At 41.3% G+C, this 17,114-nt stretch overlaps 2 protein-coding genes across 4 annotated transcripts; one reads left to right on the forward strand and one right to left on the reverse strand.

Moving 5' to 3' along the window:
- Positions 1 to 1,262: 1,262 nt before the first annotated feature.
- Positions 1,263 to 4,810, reverse strand: LOC119745873 (EKC/KEOPS complex subunit TP53RK-like). Its single transcript, XM_038222525.1, has 2 exons — positions 4,549 to 4,810; positions 1,263 to 3,595 (listed from the first exon to the last, which is right to left on the reverse strand). Exons 1-2 carry the CDS (start codon positions 4,784 to 4,786, stop codon positions 3,096 to 3,098), a joined length of 738 nt encoding a protein of 245 aa, XP_038078453.1. The 5' UTR covers positions 4,787 to 4,810; the 3' UTR covers positions 1,263 to 3,095.
- On the forward strand, positions 4,785 to 15,637 carry LOC119745858 (ganglioside-induced differentiation-associated protein 1-like). Of its 3 annotated transcripts, none has more exons than XM_038222515.1 (6): positions 4,785 to 4,872; positions 7,416 to 7,548; positions 8,330 to 8,525; positions 9,209 to 9,373; positions 11,709 to 11,918; positions 14,265 to 15,637. In XM_038222515.1, exons 2-6 carry the CDS (start codon positions 7,501 to 7,503, stop codon positions 14,591 to 14,593), a joined length of 948 nt encoding a protein of 315 aa, XP_038078443.1. In that variant the 5' UTR covers positions 4,785 to 4,872; positions 7,416 to 7,500; the 3' UTR covers positions 14,594 to 15,637. The 3 variants fall into 3 exon arrangements, with proteins under 3 accessions (XP_038078443.1, XP_038078423.1, XP_038078433.1); XM_038222495.1 differs by lacking the exon at positions 4,785 to 4,872 and adding an exon at positions 5,069 to 5,184; XM_038222505.1 differs by lacking the exon at positions 4,785 to 4,872 and adding an exon at positions 5,186 to 5,271.
- The last annotated feature ends 1,477 nt before the right edge of the window (positions 15,638 to 17,114 follow it).

The raw sequence follows: 17,114 nt of genomic DNA on the forward strand, positions 1-17,114 counted from the left end.
CGGATGTTACATGGGGTGGGCACAAGGTAGGGTTGCAATTCTTCTTTTGCATCTTCTTTTGCACCATCAAGACATAATGATGTGGACATGCGTGACATAACTGGAGGCACGCGTATCGGTAGTCATAGACTGCCGATGTGGAGAAGCTGGCGATACCGGCTCCGTTGCCAAAGAGTAAGGGACAGATCATGGTGACCCTAATTCCTGCTTGCTCGCTTTTCTTGGGGGTCTAACCCATGCAGAAGTTAGAACCTCCGAGCTCTCTGAATTGCCAATTTCTGTCTCTGCCTGTGGAGGGGCACCCTAAGCTGCTAAATGTTGCTTTTGGGCCTCTTGGTAGCCATATTCTAGGAAATATCTTCGGTACATGTAGTCAAATACTGAAGACGCTCAGGAACGAAAGTACATTGTACATGTAGTCAAATCCGTCGATTTGCCCATAAAGTTGCCAAAGCTACCCACGCATTAATAGGCTTATGCTTTAAACCCACCAACCTATATCAAGAAATGAAAAGATGTATTACTCAAATTGTTATACTTCAAATTTAATGAATACTTTCGTTTGGAAAAAGCCCAAATCTGGTGTTTCGTATTGTTTACTGCCATGGCGGTATTTCAAAGGCTTGATGATGGATCAAATAAATCCATGTCTTTTATTTACGGGGAAATGTTGGCAACCCATTTGTTCACATTGGACGCGCAGCGATTGTCTGCCTTGCCTATATTTGCAGCGGTGAACAAAGCCATCAAAACGAATATCACATTAGTGACATTTCGTTGGGTAATACATGTATGGGGCCGACAAAATCGCATCCCCTAACCAAATAAAGGCCCATAAGTCCGACGCCTCATAGGTCCGACGCCTCATAAGTCCGACGCCTCATAGCTCCGACGCCTCATAGCTCCGACGCCTCGTAAGTCCGACAAATTAAATGCCTCGTTTTTCCGTTGTCTGACTCTTGAGGCGTCGGACCTATGAGGCGTCGGACCTATGAGGCGGAATAAATAAATGTTATCCCTCACAAGTCCGACGCCTCATAAGTCCGAAATTTCGGACTTAGGAGGCGTCGGACCTATGAGGCGTCGGACTTATGATACGGCCCCACATGTATAAGGTCCCACGCTATAGTTTCAGACTTAAAAACACATGCGTGTGAAGCAACTGCATGTATTTAAAAATACACGAATAACTGAGGTGACAACTACATTGTAGCGCTCCAACAACTATTCTTCATTTTTGATGGGGGGGGGGGGGGAACCAATGTTATTCACCCTGAAATTTATTTGCATGACAATTCCACAAAATTGCAAGTTTTCAACATGTAGTTGTGTGAACGCTCATATCTTACTTTTGCCTATCTTTCCAACTACAGGGTGTGTCAAAAAGAAAGTTACCAAGTTAGAATTAAAAGGGGCTCGCTCCATTCAATACAATAATATAGGAATCAAGTGCATGTTATTGAACGTAACTGTGAGAATGTCACGTAATTTGCATAGGCCTACTCTTTCCACCACTGATCATTTTACTTATATGCAAAAAAGATTATCTTTTAAATAGAATGAACAATGGAGTTTTTCCTACCTCCATGAATGAACAAAATTTGTCAAAAGAAAACAGACCTAAACACTATCACCATTTCAGAAAAAGACTTATTTTTTTTCCTTATACATGTATAGACAACAACAAAATCTGTAAGTAAAACTTATAAATGTTTCAGTCTTGACTCAATTTTTTAAAATCTAATTTGTATTTGAATGACTGTGCAGTATAATGCACAGATGCATGACTGCATGTGACTTTGGCTCTGTGCATGTAAAATTTTGCCTACGGGTACGGTGCATGCAAAGTTTTCTGTTTTTCAGCCCATTTTCAAGGAAAAATCTTAGATGTGCATGTTACTTTTATTTTCTAAAACGACCCCTGTGTGTAATCTCTGGTTCTCACTCGGCTGAATAGCTTCAAAGCATTAAGCATTTCATGTTCAACTGAAATAATGTTTTTTTTTAATATATCATGCATAACTTCTGATAGCATCGATCAATTTCAGTAATCCTTTTTTCCCCAATTACATGTAAGTGGAAGAACATGGTGTATCTAAGTTGAAGAGCTCGGCATTGTGTATCCACAGTTTTTCCATATCTTACCAACATCATGAATGATAAACTGTCCAATAATCATGGTATACTAACAATCAATGTTTGTGAGTGCAATAGTAAGAATAATTCCATGATGTGAAAGATGGAATGTTCCATTCCATGAGGTGAAGCAGAGTGGAATTGAACATTCCATCTGTCAACGATGGCAAATAATCTTTCCCTGGCAAAAAATGTGAAACATTCATCATAACATTCAACACGTGAATGAATCCTCATCACATTTGATTGGTCAGAGGTTGAAAGTGACTATGCAATCAAATGTCATATTTACCGTTGAATGGAACTTTTGTTCTTTTTGCTGTGCGGCTGCGCTGTGCGTTGATACAAATAATTCAATTGCATGTGCATGTGATCAATGACCCACCAATCAGATGAAGGGATTTTATTAAGGTGTTGTATATAATACTTAATATTTATGTACTAAAATCCAACCGAGTCATCTTCAGCTCATAAGATATTTTCACACAAAATTTAAGTCAAAATGAATTGGTTAGGGTATTAACAGTGAAAATCACAATGTAACCAGGGTTGTAGTCGAGTCTACCCACAAGTCAGTCACAAATCCAGTCACAAGTAGTTCACGGGTCCATGCACAAGTCCAGTCAGGCAGTCACAAGAAACAATGGATGAACAATAACAAGCAAATGTTGTTGCCAAAGCTCATTTGAATAGCTTGTGATTTGAATTGGGACTGCAGGAATTGTGATGGACTTGCAGGGACTTGTGATGGACTCGACTCCATCCCCCAGTAAACTACAATAATGTGTTATGAAATTTCCGTAGCTTTCACTTCCATGTAAAGTACAAATAGGAACTGGTTTTTACAAGACCATACATTATGGAAGGGTACAGGATCATAGATGAGGCAGCTTCATGTATGTAAAGTATGTGGCCAATGACCATCAACTGATCAGATGGGTTGTAACTCCCACAGAGCATCAGCCCACCATGACTCTCTTTCTACCTCGTTGTCTGATCTCGTCTAGTTTCTTCAGCACTTCTTCAGACTTTTTATAGGATTCCCTGTACGCCCTAAGCACCCGATCGAAGACTTCCTCAGTGTTTGGATGTGTGCTCAAGAAGGCCCTCTCTAAGACGTACAAGTCAACCCCCTTATCCTCTGCCAACCCTGATACCTGGCTCAGCCCAAAGTCAATCATAACGACGGAGGAGGGATGGACGTTTGACTCTGATGGCGGAGGCGGTTGCTGTAGTAACATATTGGATGTTGTCAGATCACCATGGATGACATCATTCCTGTGCATCGTGGCCAGTATTTGGCCGATTGTCTCAGCAAGCTGGAAAAGTTCTTCAAGCGAGCCTGTTGTGTGCTGGATGTTTTCTATGTGCTCTCTCACAGTGACTGAGTTGACTATGTCCTCCATGTAGATACAGAATTCAACATAGTTGACAAAGTAGACAGTTGGCGTTGAAATTCCTTTCCATGAAAACAAAATGATTGAAACATAATAGAGTTAGCAAAGGACTGAAGGCAGAACTTTAATAATACATGTACGTGTAGTTGAAGATCATAATCATGGTATTTTTGCAACAGTACCCGGAAAGAATCAAATAACGTTTTCAGGTGTAATTTCCTTCAATGTTTAGATTTCCAATTCAAAATTTGTAACCGGTACAACTACAAGAAGAGGAAATTAGACCTGTATTTGCTCATAATAATGCATTTTGCCCTTCACAGACAAGTAAATCATGGTGACCGTTTTAGCCGATTTTTTGCTATAAACTTTGAAAGATTTTTTGTTAAAAAACGAGTTTGACAGAAAATAATTTTTTATGACACACATTGACAGAATCAATTTTTTTGGCAGATTTGTGGCAGAATTCTGCAAAAAAGGAACTGACAGAAAAACAGCAAATTGGAAGAAAAATTGTACATTTGTTTAAAAAAGCTTCAATCTTTCCTTGCATATAAAGGGTCAGGCTGGATGGTCTATAAATGCTGAGGTTCACTGGAAACCGGGCTACTTCGCGCAACTAGCTCGTTTTGCCTGAAATTTACAAAATTTCACAACATCTTTATCTGGCTATCATGGCTATAGACTGTTTACAATGTAGTTTGAACCTTTAATAATTGTGGCAATACTGCAACGAAAAATTCCATACTGGACTACCACTCAGACCTCCTGCACGAAGTCTATTGGCCATGACAGAAAAAGTGACAGCATGCCATTAATAAGAAATTTTGCACTCTTTGGAATGGAATATGAGTGGTGGCCTAGTACTAGTATGGAATTGTTTCTTTTTTTTTTAGTAATTCTGGGGAATTTGGCAGATTTTTGATAAATCTGACAGATATTTTGAAGTGCCTTCGGCAGAACTTGGCAATGACCTTTAATTATTAATACGGTCACCCTGTGCGTAAATACTGACCAGCTTTCCTGCACCGAACAAGCGAGCGCACTTCCTGTGCTGTTCGCCTTTGTGTCAGTTTCTCATCCAATACTGGGTGGCGATATTTTTTCTTGAAGCGCTGTTTCACCACGCAGGATCTCCCTAAGAATTTCCCACGATACACTTTGGCTTCGGCGCCCTGCTTGATGAGCTCGGCATCAGGGAGGACTGAGAAACGTGCGTCCAGCACTGCTGGCTGCTTTACTGGGGACGCCATTTTGTAACACAACCTCGGATGCACGTGGAGTGTTCAGAAAAGTTTGTTGACCTCAAGCGGCTCGGCAAAACCATTTGGTTGAAAGGGTAACACTGTCTCAGAATGAAATATGGGATATTAATTTTGAACAGCATTTAAGAAAAAAAAACATACACTATGATTTCGTTATAATTCTTTATTCGTCAATATATCCTTTCAAAAATAAAAAAATCAATAATGTAGCCGAATAATTTATTAGATATTTCCAAGGTTCCCTTCATGTGACATCGTACGACTCGACGCAACAGCTGTAAGTTGTACAATACAACCCCAGCGCGCGCCGGCCTAGTTTTCTTGTTTATCATATCACTATCACTCAGCTTATAATCTGAGAAGTCCAAAGATTGTGCCCAACTCCGGTGAGCACTGTACAAGTTGTACATGTGGAACTCTTGCTCTTTAGTTTTACATCTTAGTCCTTACTGTTCGACGGTCACAGTGCAGTGGTCATATCAAGTTTTTTTCTCTGAACTGTGGTTGAATTAGCTTGAGTAACTCCAGCTGCAGTGAGATGTTCCAACTTCCATATTCATTCACATGTTACATGTGAATGAATATCATGGAACATGTCAGCTGGAGTTACCCAAGCTAGGTTGAATATTCTTTGCGGAATTTAATTGTCTGTTTCTTTCAGGTTGTCACTGTTTTGCTTGGGCAGCAAGTTGGGAGCCGGGAGTGTTGTGTTTTAATGCTTATCGTGCTACGCCTACGTACCTGCTAGACCCACCAAGTGGGGCGCTAGTAAAACTCCTTTTCCATGTTGTCTGACATTTGGGATTTGGTGTAGCGCCCCAGTTAGTGGGTGTACCACTACCCCTAGTCGTACATAAAAGCCACACTAGTACTAGTAGGAACATATAGAATAGGCTAGCCCCTAGCCCGACTGCGTCTGGCCATACAGTACTATCGCAAGCTCTGTAGTACGGCAAGACGCTGAATGCTTCCAAAAAGACTGAATTTTTTTGGCCGCTGATGTAGCGATTTTGCTACATCTTTTGATCGAGATTATTTTTTCATCCAGGACAAAAATTTCCACAGTTAAGGTTCTTAGTCGTAGAGCAACTCATACCTTTTCAAAAAAACGTTCTTTGGTCTCAATATTTTCATCCATCTGGCCAAAAGACGACTTTCAGTCATCATCTTCCACAAATATCGTCCCGAAAATGCTCCCCCATGCGATTTCAAAATGGCGGCCGTGCTGTAACTCATGAATATGCATAAATAGTCTGTGACGTATGACCTCGTGTTTTTGGACAACAGCCCAGTACGTGCTTGCACACCGCCGCGCGGACGTACGTGTGCATGCACGTACTGGGCTGTTGTCTACAAGTATAAATGTACATGTACGGACATGTACGTACGGCGCTGCCGCACGTAGCACCCCAGTTACATTGTAGTGGGTCTACCCTACCCCTAGAACTACATGTATGGGGCTCTAGTCGCACATGTACATTTGTAAATAAATGTAATTCATAAATACTTACACAGTTTACGCATTCCTATTGGTCGAGAGCCCGTCACGTGGCCGGTCTTAAACGGATGATAAAGACATGGCTAGCTGGTTTTAAACACTTTTCCAGTGTCACAATAAAATGTGGACTCCTAAAAATCCAGTGCCTCTTATCGTTTCATTGGTTGAACGTTCACAATCCTCACGTAGGCATGCGCAACACTACCAGGGAGTCAGAATTTTATAGTTCTAAATTCAAAACGCAACGCGCCAGGTGCATTCTGCGCAATATCGCGCAGAACATGATACGCGCGCATCAATCTCCATAAAAGGGTTGTTTACATCTTACTTGCCAGCTGAACACTCCATTATTTTGCAAGAGGGATGTTTCAAAAAGCATAAAGTGAATTTGTTGAACAAAATCGGGATATTTTGAACGAATTATATGATATTTTTTTTACCGAAAAGGTATTTTTGAATGGGAATAAATATGTGCTCCGTCGGTATTTATCACTCTATTTAAGACCACTTATAGTCTGGGTGCTGATAATTACCCTCGCCTCCGGCCTGGGTAATTATCAGCACCCAGACTCTAAGTGGTCTTAAACAGAGTGATAAAAACCTCCGGAGCACACATTTATTCCCTTATTCAAAGGCCACACTTGGAACATAAAGGCCTACCCGGCCCGAAAATGTACATGTAGAACTTTGGGCAAGATTACCATATGCGAAGTTCACTAATTTTCCTCTGTATTGACTAAAAAGCCCCCAGAAAGCAATTTCATGTCATCAAAGTCAATTTGAGCAGTGAGAAAATACAAGCATTTTCTTAGAAAACACTTACAAGTTTTCAGTCCACTCTCAAAGGGTTTGTACACAGAGTGTTGAGTGAACTTCGTATATGGAAATCTTTCGGAACTTTGTTCTATATTTTCAGGTGCATGTTCCAAGTGTGGCCTATATTTGCGGAGGTAGTCCAGTAAATTGGCCACATTTATGAGACTAGGGCATATAAAACATCAACACTTGGCTATACATGTACATGTAGTCATTTGTGTATGCTCAGTTGAAGTACACATATCTTGGAATACTTAAACCACAAGACAATAAACTTGTATCCTCATTTTCTTTTCACCTTAGGCACACCGAGGACTTCAGAAATTAGTGTTCCAGTAAAGTTGTCATATAATTCTGAAAGGGCGAACAAGAATCAGTCAGATTGGCGATGGCCCTAACCCTGTATCATGCTCAAATGTCCTTCTTTTCACAAAGGGTAAAGTATACAGGGAAACGATAATTCTGCATTAACTAGTTTTAAAAGAATCACGTGTTTTGATAGAATTCATATACCAACACCTCTGGAGAGCTGTTGAACACCCCCCCCCCCCCCAATTGCTCTGCAATTGCATAGTATCCGTGTGGTACAAACCAGCTTCTTAGGCTGTTAGCTGAATATGTGTAATAGTAGTGTGTTCATATTGATGGCAATGGTTTCATGGTGTATTTTTTTAACCTTCTTAAAGGGAAAATACAACATTTGCAAACATCAAAAAATAAAACTACCAAATCATTTTGCAATACCTTGCTGGACTGGTAGTGAATGACAGTGTAAAGCATCCTGTAAAATCATGGCACCTGGTATACTGTCATTTTCAAGAAAAGTGGTATTTTTGTATCAATTTCCAACGCTGGTCGGCCGACCAGCGTTGGAAAAAACTGGCTTTTCTTTAAATACTGGCCCCAATAGACCATCGCACTTGTTTGCAATCGATTACACACCTAGGAACGAGTACAAGCCAGCTAGACTGGTTCCCTGACCTTACAATTCCCCAATGTATGTAAATTGCTCTGTTTCTTCATATATGGAGTCTGGGAACCAGACTACAGGAAAACGATTGTTTTTCTTGGTTTTTATAGCATTTTCGAACCCAAAACCTCAAAAAAGTCAGTGTAACTATATTTGCTATATATTTCCAACCCCCCGATTCCATCCATTTCTGAAAATTAAACCAAAAGCAATTTTATGATGTATCATCCCTTTAATGACACTGCAGGCGAGATTGGCATTTGCGGAGAAGAATGTCAAGTATAAGAGTGTGGAGGTGGAGATCCATGCGGAGGAACAATTGGAGCCCTGGTACGTGCGCATCCATCCCCTCATGACGGTGCCAGGCCTGGCAGTCGAGGGAGGAACCAAATTCATCGATTCCGAAGCCATCATTGGGTTTGTCGACAAGATCACTCCCGATCGTGAGTTGAATTTGCATATAAACATGCAAAACAAATGCCGGCCCAAATTTTTGATGAGTTTTTCGTCAGCCAAGTTTCATGTCGTATTGGATCTTTTCAAACAAAGTGTTCTTGAATTATTTTTTATACAGAAAATAAAACAAAGTGATGTAAATTTGAAGGTAGCGAGAAGCACATGAATGTCCTTTTGTGAAAGATATAGTCCATCATATGTAATTTGTGCATTATGTCCGTTCAAAAGTGCTGAAAATCTAAAAGAAGGGTGCCTAACAACTAACCTGATGAAGGTTTAGCTCAGTGAATTCTGGATTTTCTGAGAAAACCAGATTCTAGGATATTGATTTCAAATCAAAAGTTGCTGTGTCAATTTGGAAGTTGAGGGAATTAGTTTGTCAACTTCCAAGACCTTGGGAAGTGAATATCGACTGTCCACCCTCAAACTATGTTATATTTGCTGATATCTATTTTGCAATAGATTCAAGACTGAGAGATTTTTACATACTGAACATGATTTACCGGTAACTTGAAAATTTTCTGTGAATATAATTCTTTTTACGATACTTCCAAAGTGTAGGGTAGACAAAAGCAGTAATGTATTTTGGTATTTTGGGATTTGGTTGTCTTCCAAGGGCAACTATTCTCCTATTTTTCCTTGACGTCTGTTTTTTGGGGTTTCTTTGCAGTTCCTCCGCTGTTCCCCGATGAAAAGTCAGCAGAAGGCCAGAAATGCAGTCAGTTTCTGCTGCTCTTCAAGACATTTGAAATAGAGGTGATTTCTCTGGGGACCATTGCAAACCCACGGTATACCAAAGGATTCAAGAACTTCGCAAGTGCAGCCCAATTAGAAAGTACGTCGATTTTAGAAATTTGTCACATGTGAATATTTTATTGAAAATGGACAACACTTAACAACTAAAGAAACAATTCTTTGGTTTTCATTCGCTCGTACCCCCCGCCCTGCAAACAGGACGCTGGGATACTCTGATGAGCTTCACAGAAACTTGTGAAGGAAATGGCCTATGACCTATGTATAAAGCATCTGGCTGCAGCTGTTCAAGACCGCATTCAGACGATGTGCTCAAATGCTATCTGAAACTTTCCATAGAATTGCGCGCATTCCATACCGGATGTGATGTCTGTTTTATTGGGGACCATGTGGACAAAATTTTGAGCGTCGCATAATGCAATCCGACTGTTCGTGATTCGAAACGGAGCCCGAGCGAGTAGCGGGAACTGTAAATTTACAACACAGATAAGTTTACAGAATTTCCTACGTTATTACGCTTTTTCAACGAGAAAAAAAACATCTCTAAACTGGAATAAAAGAGTAATGAATCAGTCTTAACGGCCATTTCAAACCATGTAGAGTCATGACCTTGATGACGCGCAGGTCACTGGTCACGCGAAATCCAACCAATCAGGGCGTGAATTCATCAGAGTATCCCAGCGTCCTGTTTGCAGGGCGGGGGGTACGAGCGAATGGTTTTCACTGTGTTAAAACCGGAATAGGCCCTTTCACACAACCCAAAATCCCTTTGTTGGACCCGGGACAAACCCCTTTCATACTAGCAAGAATGCTTCACAGCGTTTTGTACAAAAATGTATATCCGGAAAAATATGCTAGAAATTTACATCCTTACTCGCAAAATATGCTAGGATTTTACGGTTTCCATGTTTTGTGACGGATACATGTTACATGTATTATCTCCAAGCAAACTTGAATCCTCCATCTTGATTGGTCGATCTATGGAAACACAGTGTGGTATTATCCCACGTATCACGGTCCATATCCCACTCTGCGTATCATAATAATAGTAGTAATAATAATAATAATTTGGGAGGCTAATCATCCTTACTCGCAGCTGGGATGCTAAATTGCGAAGGACGCGGCTACAACGTGGTCGGGCCGCTGGCACGTAAAGGGGCCTATGGCTGCCGGCCACATCGACCCATATATGACCACGGAGCACAGCCTGAGATCAGAAGTGTTTGATTTTTCCTGAGGGAGGAAAACCGGAGGGCCCGGAGAAAAACTCTCCGAGGACAGGAGAGAACCAACGCACAACTCTACTCACGTGTGATCCGCGGCCAGGATTCGAACCGTGGTCACCTTGGTGAGGGGCGAGCGCTTTACGCACAAGCCACCCATGCCACCCAAATATTGCGCTATTCTAAGATGCACGCGCCATTCCTGCTGGACGTACGTGAAAAATAGGATAACCGATAAAGAGTTTGTGTACAGCCGCGTACATGTTCAATCTTTTACTGTGTGTCAAGTCTGCTTGAGGATAAATTCGTTATCCCATTTCGCACTTGTGGCGCACAGAAAATGTAGTGCATGTGTGTTCCATATGCCACTTGGCTGACACTTACATTATTCTGTGGTCCACTCCCGCTCGTGGTATAACTAGTAGTATTCATATATTGTGTGCTTGGATACTATTATTTCATTGGTCTAGGACGGCAACGTGTTTGAAAAAATGCATGTCATACACCGCGCACATTGCGGTTTGGTGTGGAACCTGCTGGCAGGCTAGCTTTGCGCAATGAGAACTGCAACGTCAAACGCTCAGTCTCATGTCCGGCAGGACAACAAAACCTTCAGTTATCAAAGGTTACATCGCAGTGAGTTTATTTGTTTCTCTCATAAGTTGCAACCATTTATCTTTTTGAGTTGCAACCATTTATTGTTTTTAACCCCATCGGGGCACATAGCACCCTCAGTTTGCCTGGGGTGCTTTGGGTGTTATAGTGGATGTTATAGTGGATATTTATAAAGCGCACGTATCCACCAGGACTGGTGCTCAAGGCGCTACATCATTATTACCCCTGCTCATTGGGCACATGAAACATTCCAAATACCATCTCAGCTCCCTGAGAAGTATACAGCTCGATGCAGCCTGTTAGGCGCAAGGAAGCTAATTCAATCACAATAACCATCTCTGCCCTCACAGGTACCCATTTACTCCTGGGTGAAGAGAAGCAATGAGTGACAAAGTGCCTTGCCCAAGGGCACACGCAGCATGACCCCGCCAGGACTCGAACCCACAACCTGCAGCTTTACCCGCAGACCATAAATCAGTGCCCTTAACCACGAGGCCACGAGGCCATAGTGTTAAAAATGTCACATCCTACATTACAACAGTCAACAATTGTAAAATGTCTCACATATTTCATCCACAGAAGCTCTCACTGCCATCATCAACAAAGCAAGGCGGTACTCGGAGAAGTACAAGGACTTACGATACGAGTACCTGAACAAGGCCACTGCGCTGTCTCAAAGACTTGAGCAGCTGAAGGATGAGCAGATGCTCAGGGACCACCTGGATGCGGTGGAGAGCGCCCTCACTGAGGTGGAGGCTGAATTGGCCAAGGCCAGCAACGAGCATCGAGGTAAGGGACCGTGACCATTCAGCCCTGGTATGAAAATTGGCCCCCCGGTACCTCGTCCGGTCCAGAGCCAGTCCGGTCTTCAGCCCAGTCTTGTCCGGTACATGGTCCTGTCTGACCAGAAGTTTTGAAGTCAGTCAGGCGCATCAATTTATTGCCCTTCAGAGAACATCCAGAGCAAAACAATAGCAGATTTACTGGATTAAAGATAAAATCCTTCCAAACGCCTTTTTAATTTACGGTCCCATTGTGCGCGAAACCACATGGCAGGGTTTTGATCTGTGCCGACGAAAGTGTGCTATTGTTTCGCGCTGAGAGATGAAAACCACAAGCAGGTTTCTTCTGGAATATATTACATGTGTCAATACTTGCAAACAATAGGCCCCAGGATAGAGGAGTTCCTGATTAGCAACCGGATCAGCTCTTGGGCCGGTAGCTGGGATGGTACGAGAGGACTTCTTGGGAGGGGACGAGCTTACCGGGGGGCCCTTTTCATACCGGGGCTGAATGGTCACGGTCCCTAATTAGCCTCATATTGAACCATTATTAGATTTGCTAAGCATTCCCAAAGCAAAACTCCTTGGCACTATCAAACTTGTATTCATTCATGTACATATGTGATAAAGTTTGTGTGCGTGTGCTAAACAATAACTCTGTTTGAAAATGAGACACAAGTTCAGTTGTTCATTGTCCTTGATACTCAACCCCCACCCAACCCCATGAACAAAAAACTTTGGAAAACCTCTCATGAAAATCACTTCACCTTAAGTTAATGAAAGATAACCAATGCTACATGAACTGATGAATTTTATAGGATCTTTTGTATATTGTTGTCCACTAGTTGAAAAGATAACTGAGGCATGCATACATGTTCAGTGTCTTGCATTACAGATATGCATCAATGTTTTGAACAATATGCACTATTCATCGTCAGGTTTAAACCGGTGGTGGGATTAAATCCAGATTTTTAAAATTCGGTTTGAATTCCAGTATTTGGTTTGGATTTTGAAAACGGGGATATTCGAAACCAGCCATAAAAAATTAAGCTTTCTATTATTGTAACCTATACCAAAGAAAACAGCTGGGCGTGTGATAGTGTATTACTTCTGTGTGTCTGTGTGTCCGTGTGTTCCATTTTGGTTAGGTTAACTGTTTAGTGCTGTCCTATGAAAAGTCAGACTTCAATCTCAGCCAAACTTGGTGACAATAATCTTTTGGTAGGGGGACTTCAGATGACTTTGAGACATTTGAGGTCAAAGGTCATCTAGGGGTCAAATGAGGTCATTGTTGTTTTTGGTTAGGTTAAACTGAAAAGTGCTGTCATATATATAACAAGTCAGACTTCATTCTCAACCAAGCTTGGTGACAATAATCTTTGGGTAGGGGGACTTAAGCAACCTCGTCCCCAGTGCTTACTTTATTTCCAACCTCGTTTCCAATAGTAAGCCCTGGATAGGAAACTTTCTTCCTGTATCCTGATTCGATACCGCAATTGGCTAGTAATGGATTTATATCGTGCACTTGGTGTTGTTATTCCAACGTGCAGTACGTGTTTTTGCGATCATAACGTCCACGCCTTCTCGAAAATACTCATTTCCTGTTCAATTTGTTCATACTAATGTGAAATGTGATACTGCGTGTTGTCTCGATAAGATTGTAACAGTTTAACTGAAGCCATGCTCGTGCTGCGACGAATTGATTCTGTTTTTACCCCAGACGCCGCATACAAAAACAGACGTTTATGTAACACACATGCACGCACCAGACTATTCCTCATTTGCATACATGTTCAAAAATCTTGCACATGCAAATGATCCAATACCAGGGTGAGAGAGCGGGTAGTGATGGGCGCGTACTGCACGACACCCTGGAGACGAGGTTGGGACTTAAGATGACTTGAGACATTTGAGGTCAAATGTCATCTAGGGGTCAAATGAGGTCATTGTTGATTTCAGGTAAACTGAAAAGTGTGTTTACCAACTGACTGTATAAATACTGCCAGTGTGCCGGGGGGATCGAGCGAGTTTAACTTGAAATTTCTGCAACATTACAAAAGGCCCAGTGTGTCATTGAGTCTCGCAAACTATTCCCAGTCATTGTGGAGTGCATTGCATAGGGTGCCTCACTCGTCAGTTCTGAGCTTTTGGTGACATTGGATAATCATTCGGTTAAAAAAACAATTGGATAACCGGATTTTGAAATCTCTTAGTCCCACCACTGCCTCGAAACGTTGAGTTACCAAACTGTTTCTATTCAGAACCACACACAGTCACGAAAGAGATTTGAATTCATGGTGCAACTGCAAACCCCATGATTATCTCATTTTGTTTTTCTATTTTTCTTGAACAGACGTTCCGTTAGATGAACAGCCGTGGCTCTGCGGTCCACACTTCACCGTGGCCGACATCTACCTCGCGACCCTTCTCCACCGACTGTTCTTTATCGGCTACTCCTATTTCTGGGTAGACGGCAAGCGGCCCTACATAGAGAAGTACTACCAACGCGTTTTGCAGCGAGAGAGCTTTCGTAAGACCTGCCTGCACGCGAACAGTCTATTTTGGGGAATGTTGGCACCCCTCATAAGGTACAAGGTCAGACGTGCCACGCCTTGGGTGCTCGGAGTTTCAGCCGTTTTGGCAGCGGGTGTTGGCGTTTACATGTTTGTACGGAAAAAGTGATTCATTGGAAAGTAACTTTTTATTGCAATCTTTATATTGCCTTCTGGTATTTTCTATTTTCTATCTCTATAAACCTTTTTACAGGATGCTTTACTCAATGCAAAAAACTGTCACTGCGTCACTCACTTCTGCTATCAATAAAATGGTCAGATATAATATAATGTAAAATGAGGCATTCACCAGCCTTGTGGTTGCGAACGCCAAAGCCTGCCGGTTGTCAAGCAAAGCTAATCTGATTACGTACGTAGATATCATCTAAGTATATTTGAAATTTCAGCTTAATCTGTTATTGCAAACGCTAGTGTTACACCTTGACCTATCTCCAAGGAAAATTTCGAGGATTTTTTCCGACCAAACTCCATTATAGATGACCGATTTCGGCCCAGCAACACAATGACGAAGCGCATATTTGCATATTTATTAGCCTCAATTGGCGTGACTTGGTGTGGGTTTCGGTATCGACCAATGGAAGCCGGCAAAAAGGGTGATATTTATCAATTATTAATAACGCATGAAGGAGGCTTTTATGCAAATTTTACTGAACACCATAATGGAAAGGAACCTATACATATTCATGAGGTTTGAAAAGATTGACAGATATTGCAAACACCAGTGTTACAACTCCTAAAAATGCACATACCCAGGCCTATTTTTCCTATTTCAACGAAAATTATTAAATGAACATATCACAACGATTTTTAGGACATACTTCGATCATAATAATTAGGGAAATAACCTTGAAAGTTGGAAGAGGGTTTCCCAAACGGAAGAAACAATTTTCAGAGATTTCGCCTGCCTGTGTGAACATGTCTGTGTGCATCAAGTTTCATTCAAAATAAAGTGTTACGTAACCTTAAGAAATCGCCCTTTGCAACCCCACGCCTGTCACTGCATGCACCTCCTCTTTACAGTAAAGGCCGTGAAAAGCTGCAGGATTAGTACTGCATTTACTGGTACGTTAAAAAATCCGTTGGGCCAAAATAAAAGTCTCTGGTTTCTGGTCTGTGTGTGTTGCTGTAGCCGTGCGCTTTGGAAATATTAAAACGTGTTTTTTTTTTCAATGTGAGATGATGGCTCAAAACCGCCAAACTCACTGGTTTGTGGTTTGACTAGAAACCTGCTGCTGCAAAATTTTAACATGTTTTTAGATGGGGTTGCGATTTAAGCTTTATGTGGCCTCTCTGGGCTCCCATATATTTTGCACTAAATTTAGTCGGGCACCATTTGCAGACAGTGTTGTAATTTTGTAATTTTGTGTCTGGAAGCCAGACTGAGGGAGCGTCAGTCGTGTATCTGGAACCTGTAAACGCTTTTTAATTACAGTAATATGTAAGGGAGCAGACTAATGACCAGCACGGCAGCTCATGCACGGTGCGGATGTCGCTGCATGGTCTAACGTTACTACCGTTTTCTCATATTTGTCTTGGCTATCCAAATGGCCCAAAAAACGTTCGTGTCGGTCGAGATCGTACGTGGGTGCAGAATTCTCAAGCCTAATGGCCTTACTAAGGTCACCTCAAGATCCACCTCAAGCCAACATTTGAAGATAACAAAAGTAGACCTATAGGGGGGAAAAAACGCGTTGCCGCACCAATTTTGGGGCAAGCTCCATACCAGGAACCAAAGACTTTTGGGGGCTTATTGATGTGAAAAGGGTTGCGTATGTTCTTGTATATGATTGGTAAAGCTTACACGTCCTTCTTGCAAATTAATTTTATCTTCATGTATCATGATTGTATTTTTTTCCTTTTTCCAGCAATGAATGCATGAGAAATATTATACAGGATTTAAATTAAGCTCTTAAGATTCCAAAGATTAATTTATTTGAAAGATTTTGATTTAAATGTTTGAAATTGATCAGAGAAGCTGACCAACTGCGCTGTTTAAAGAGCCCATGCAATGTAATGTGTTGAATGTAATTCTTCAAAATGGACCTTTGTGTCCCTTTTAACCTAATATTCAATTTTCGTTTTTCCATTTCTAAGGGTATTTTGGTGCCTTTTTGGTTTTTATGCTTATGCAAATTTCCATACTCATGAGCAAAAGTGTGATGTCATTTCAGGCAAAAACCGCATTGTTAAATCTATTTCATCACCAGAAGTTGCCAGAATTTGGGATATTTTGCTGTCCTAAGTTTTCTTTTCTTTGGTGTTGTTGTCAGTACATGGCATTCAGCAAATGAGCAAACATTCCTCACATTTTTTTTTCAATGAGCACATTTTTGAGTTCACAATTTCAACAGAAAAACCCTAAACTGAACAGTGTCTTCCTGAAATGACATCACAGCAACAGTGACCTCATTTGTCCAGAAAAGCACGGGTACGTTATTTTAATGCTTGATGAAGTACATAATAATTTCAATAAAACTAATTTAAAATAGATGACAACTGGTTTTCCTATATTTAAGAGGAGTAGAAAGTTGCACAAAATGTCCTTCTAAGAAAACTAATCCCATGGACCCTGGAACACAAACAGGAATCAGAATTCAAAAACTGTAATATGGACATACATGCATCTCTTT

The sequence above is a fragment of the Patiria miniata genome, unplaced genomic scaffold (assembly GCF_015706575.1).
Source record: "Patiria miniata isolate m_02_andy unplaced genomic scaffold, ASM1570657v1 HiC_scaffold_12, whole genome shotgun sequence".
Classification (NCBI taxonomy): domain Eukaryota; kingdom Metazoa; phylum Echinodermata; class Asteroidea; order Valvatida; family Asterinidae; genus Patiria; species Patiria miniata.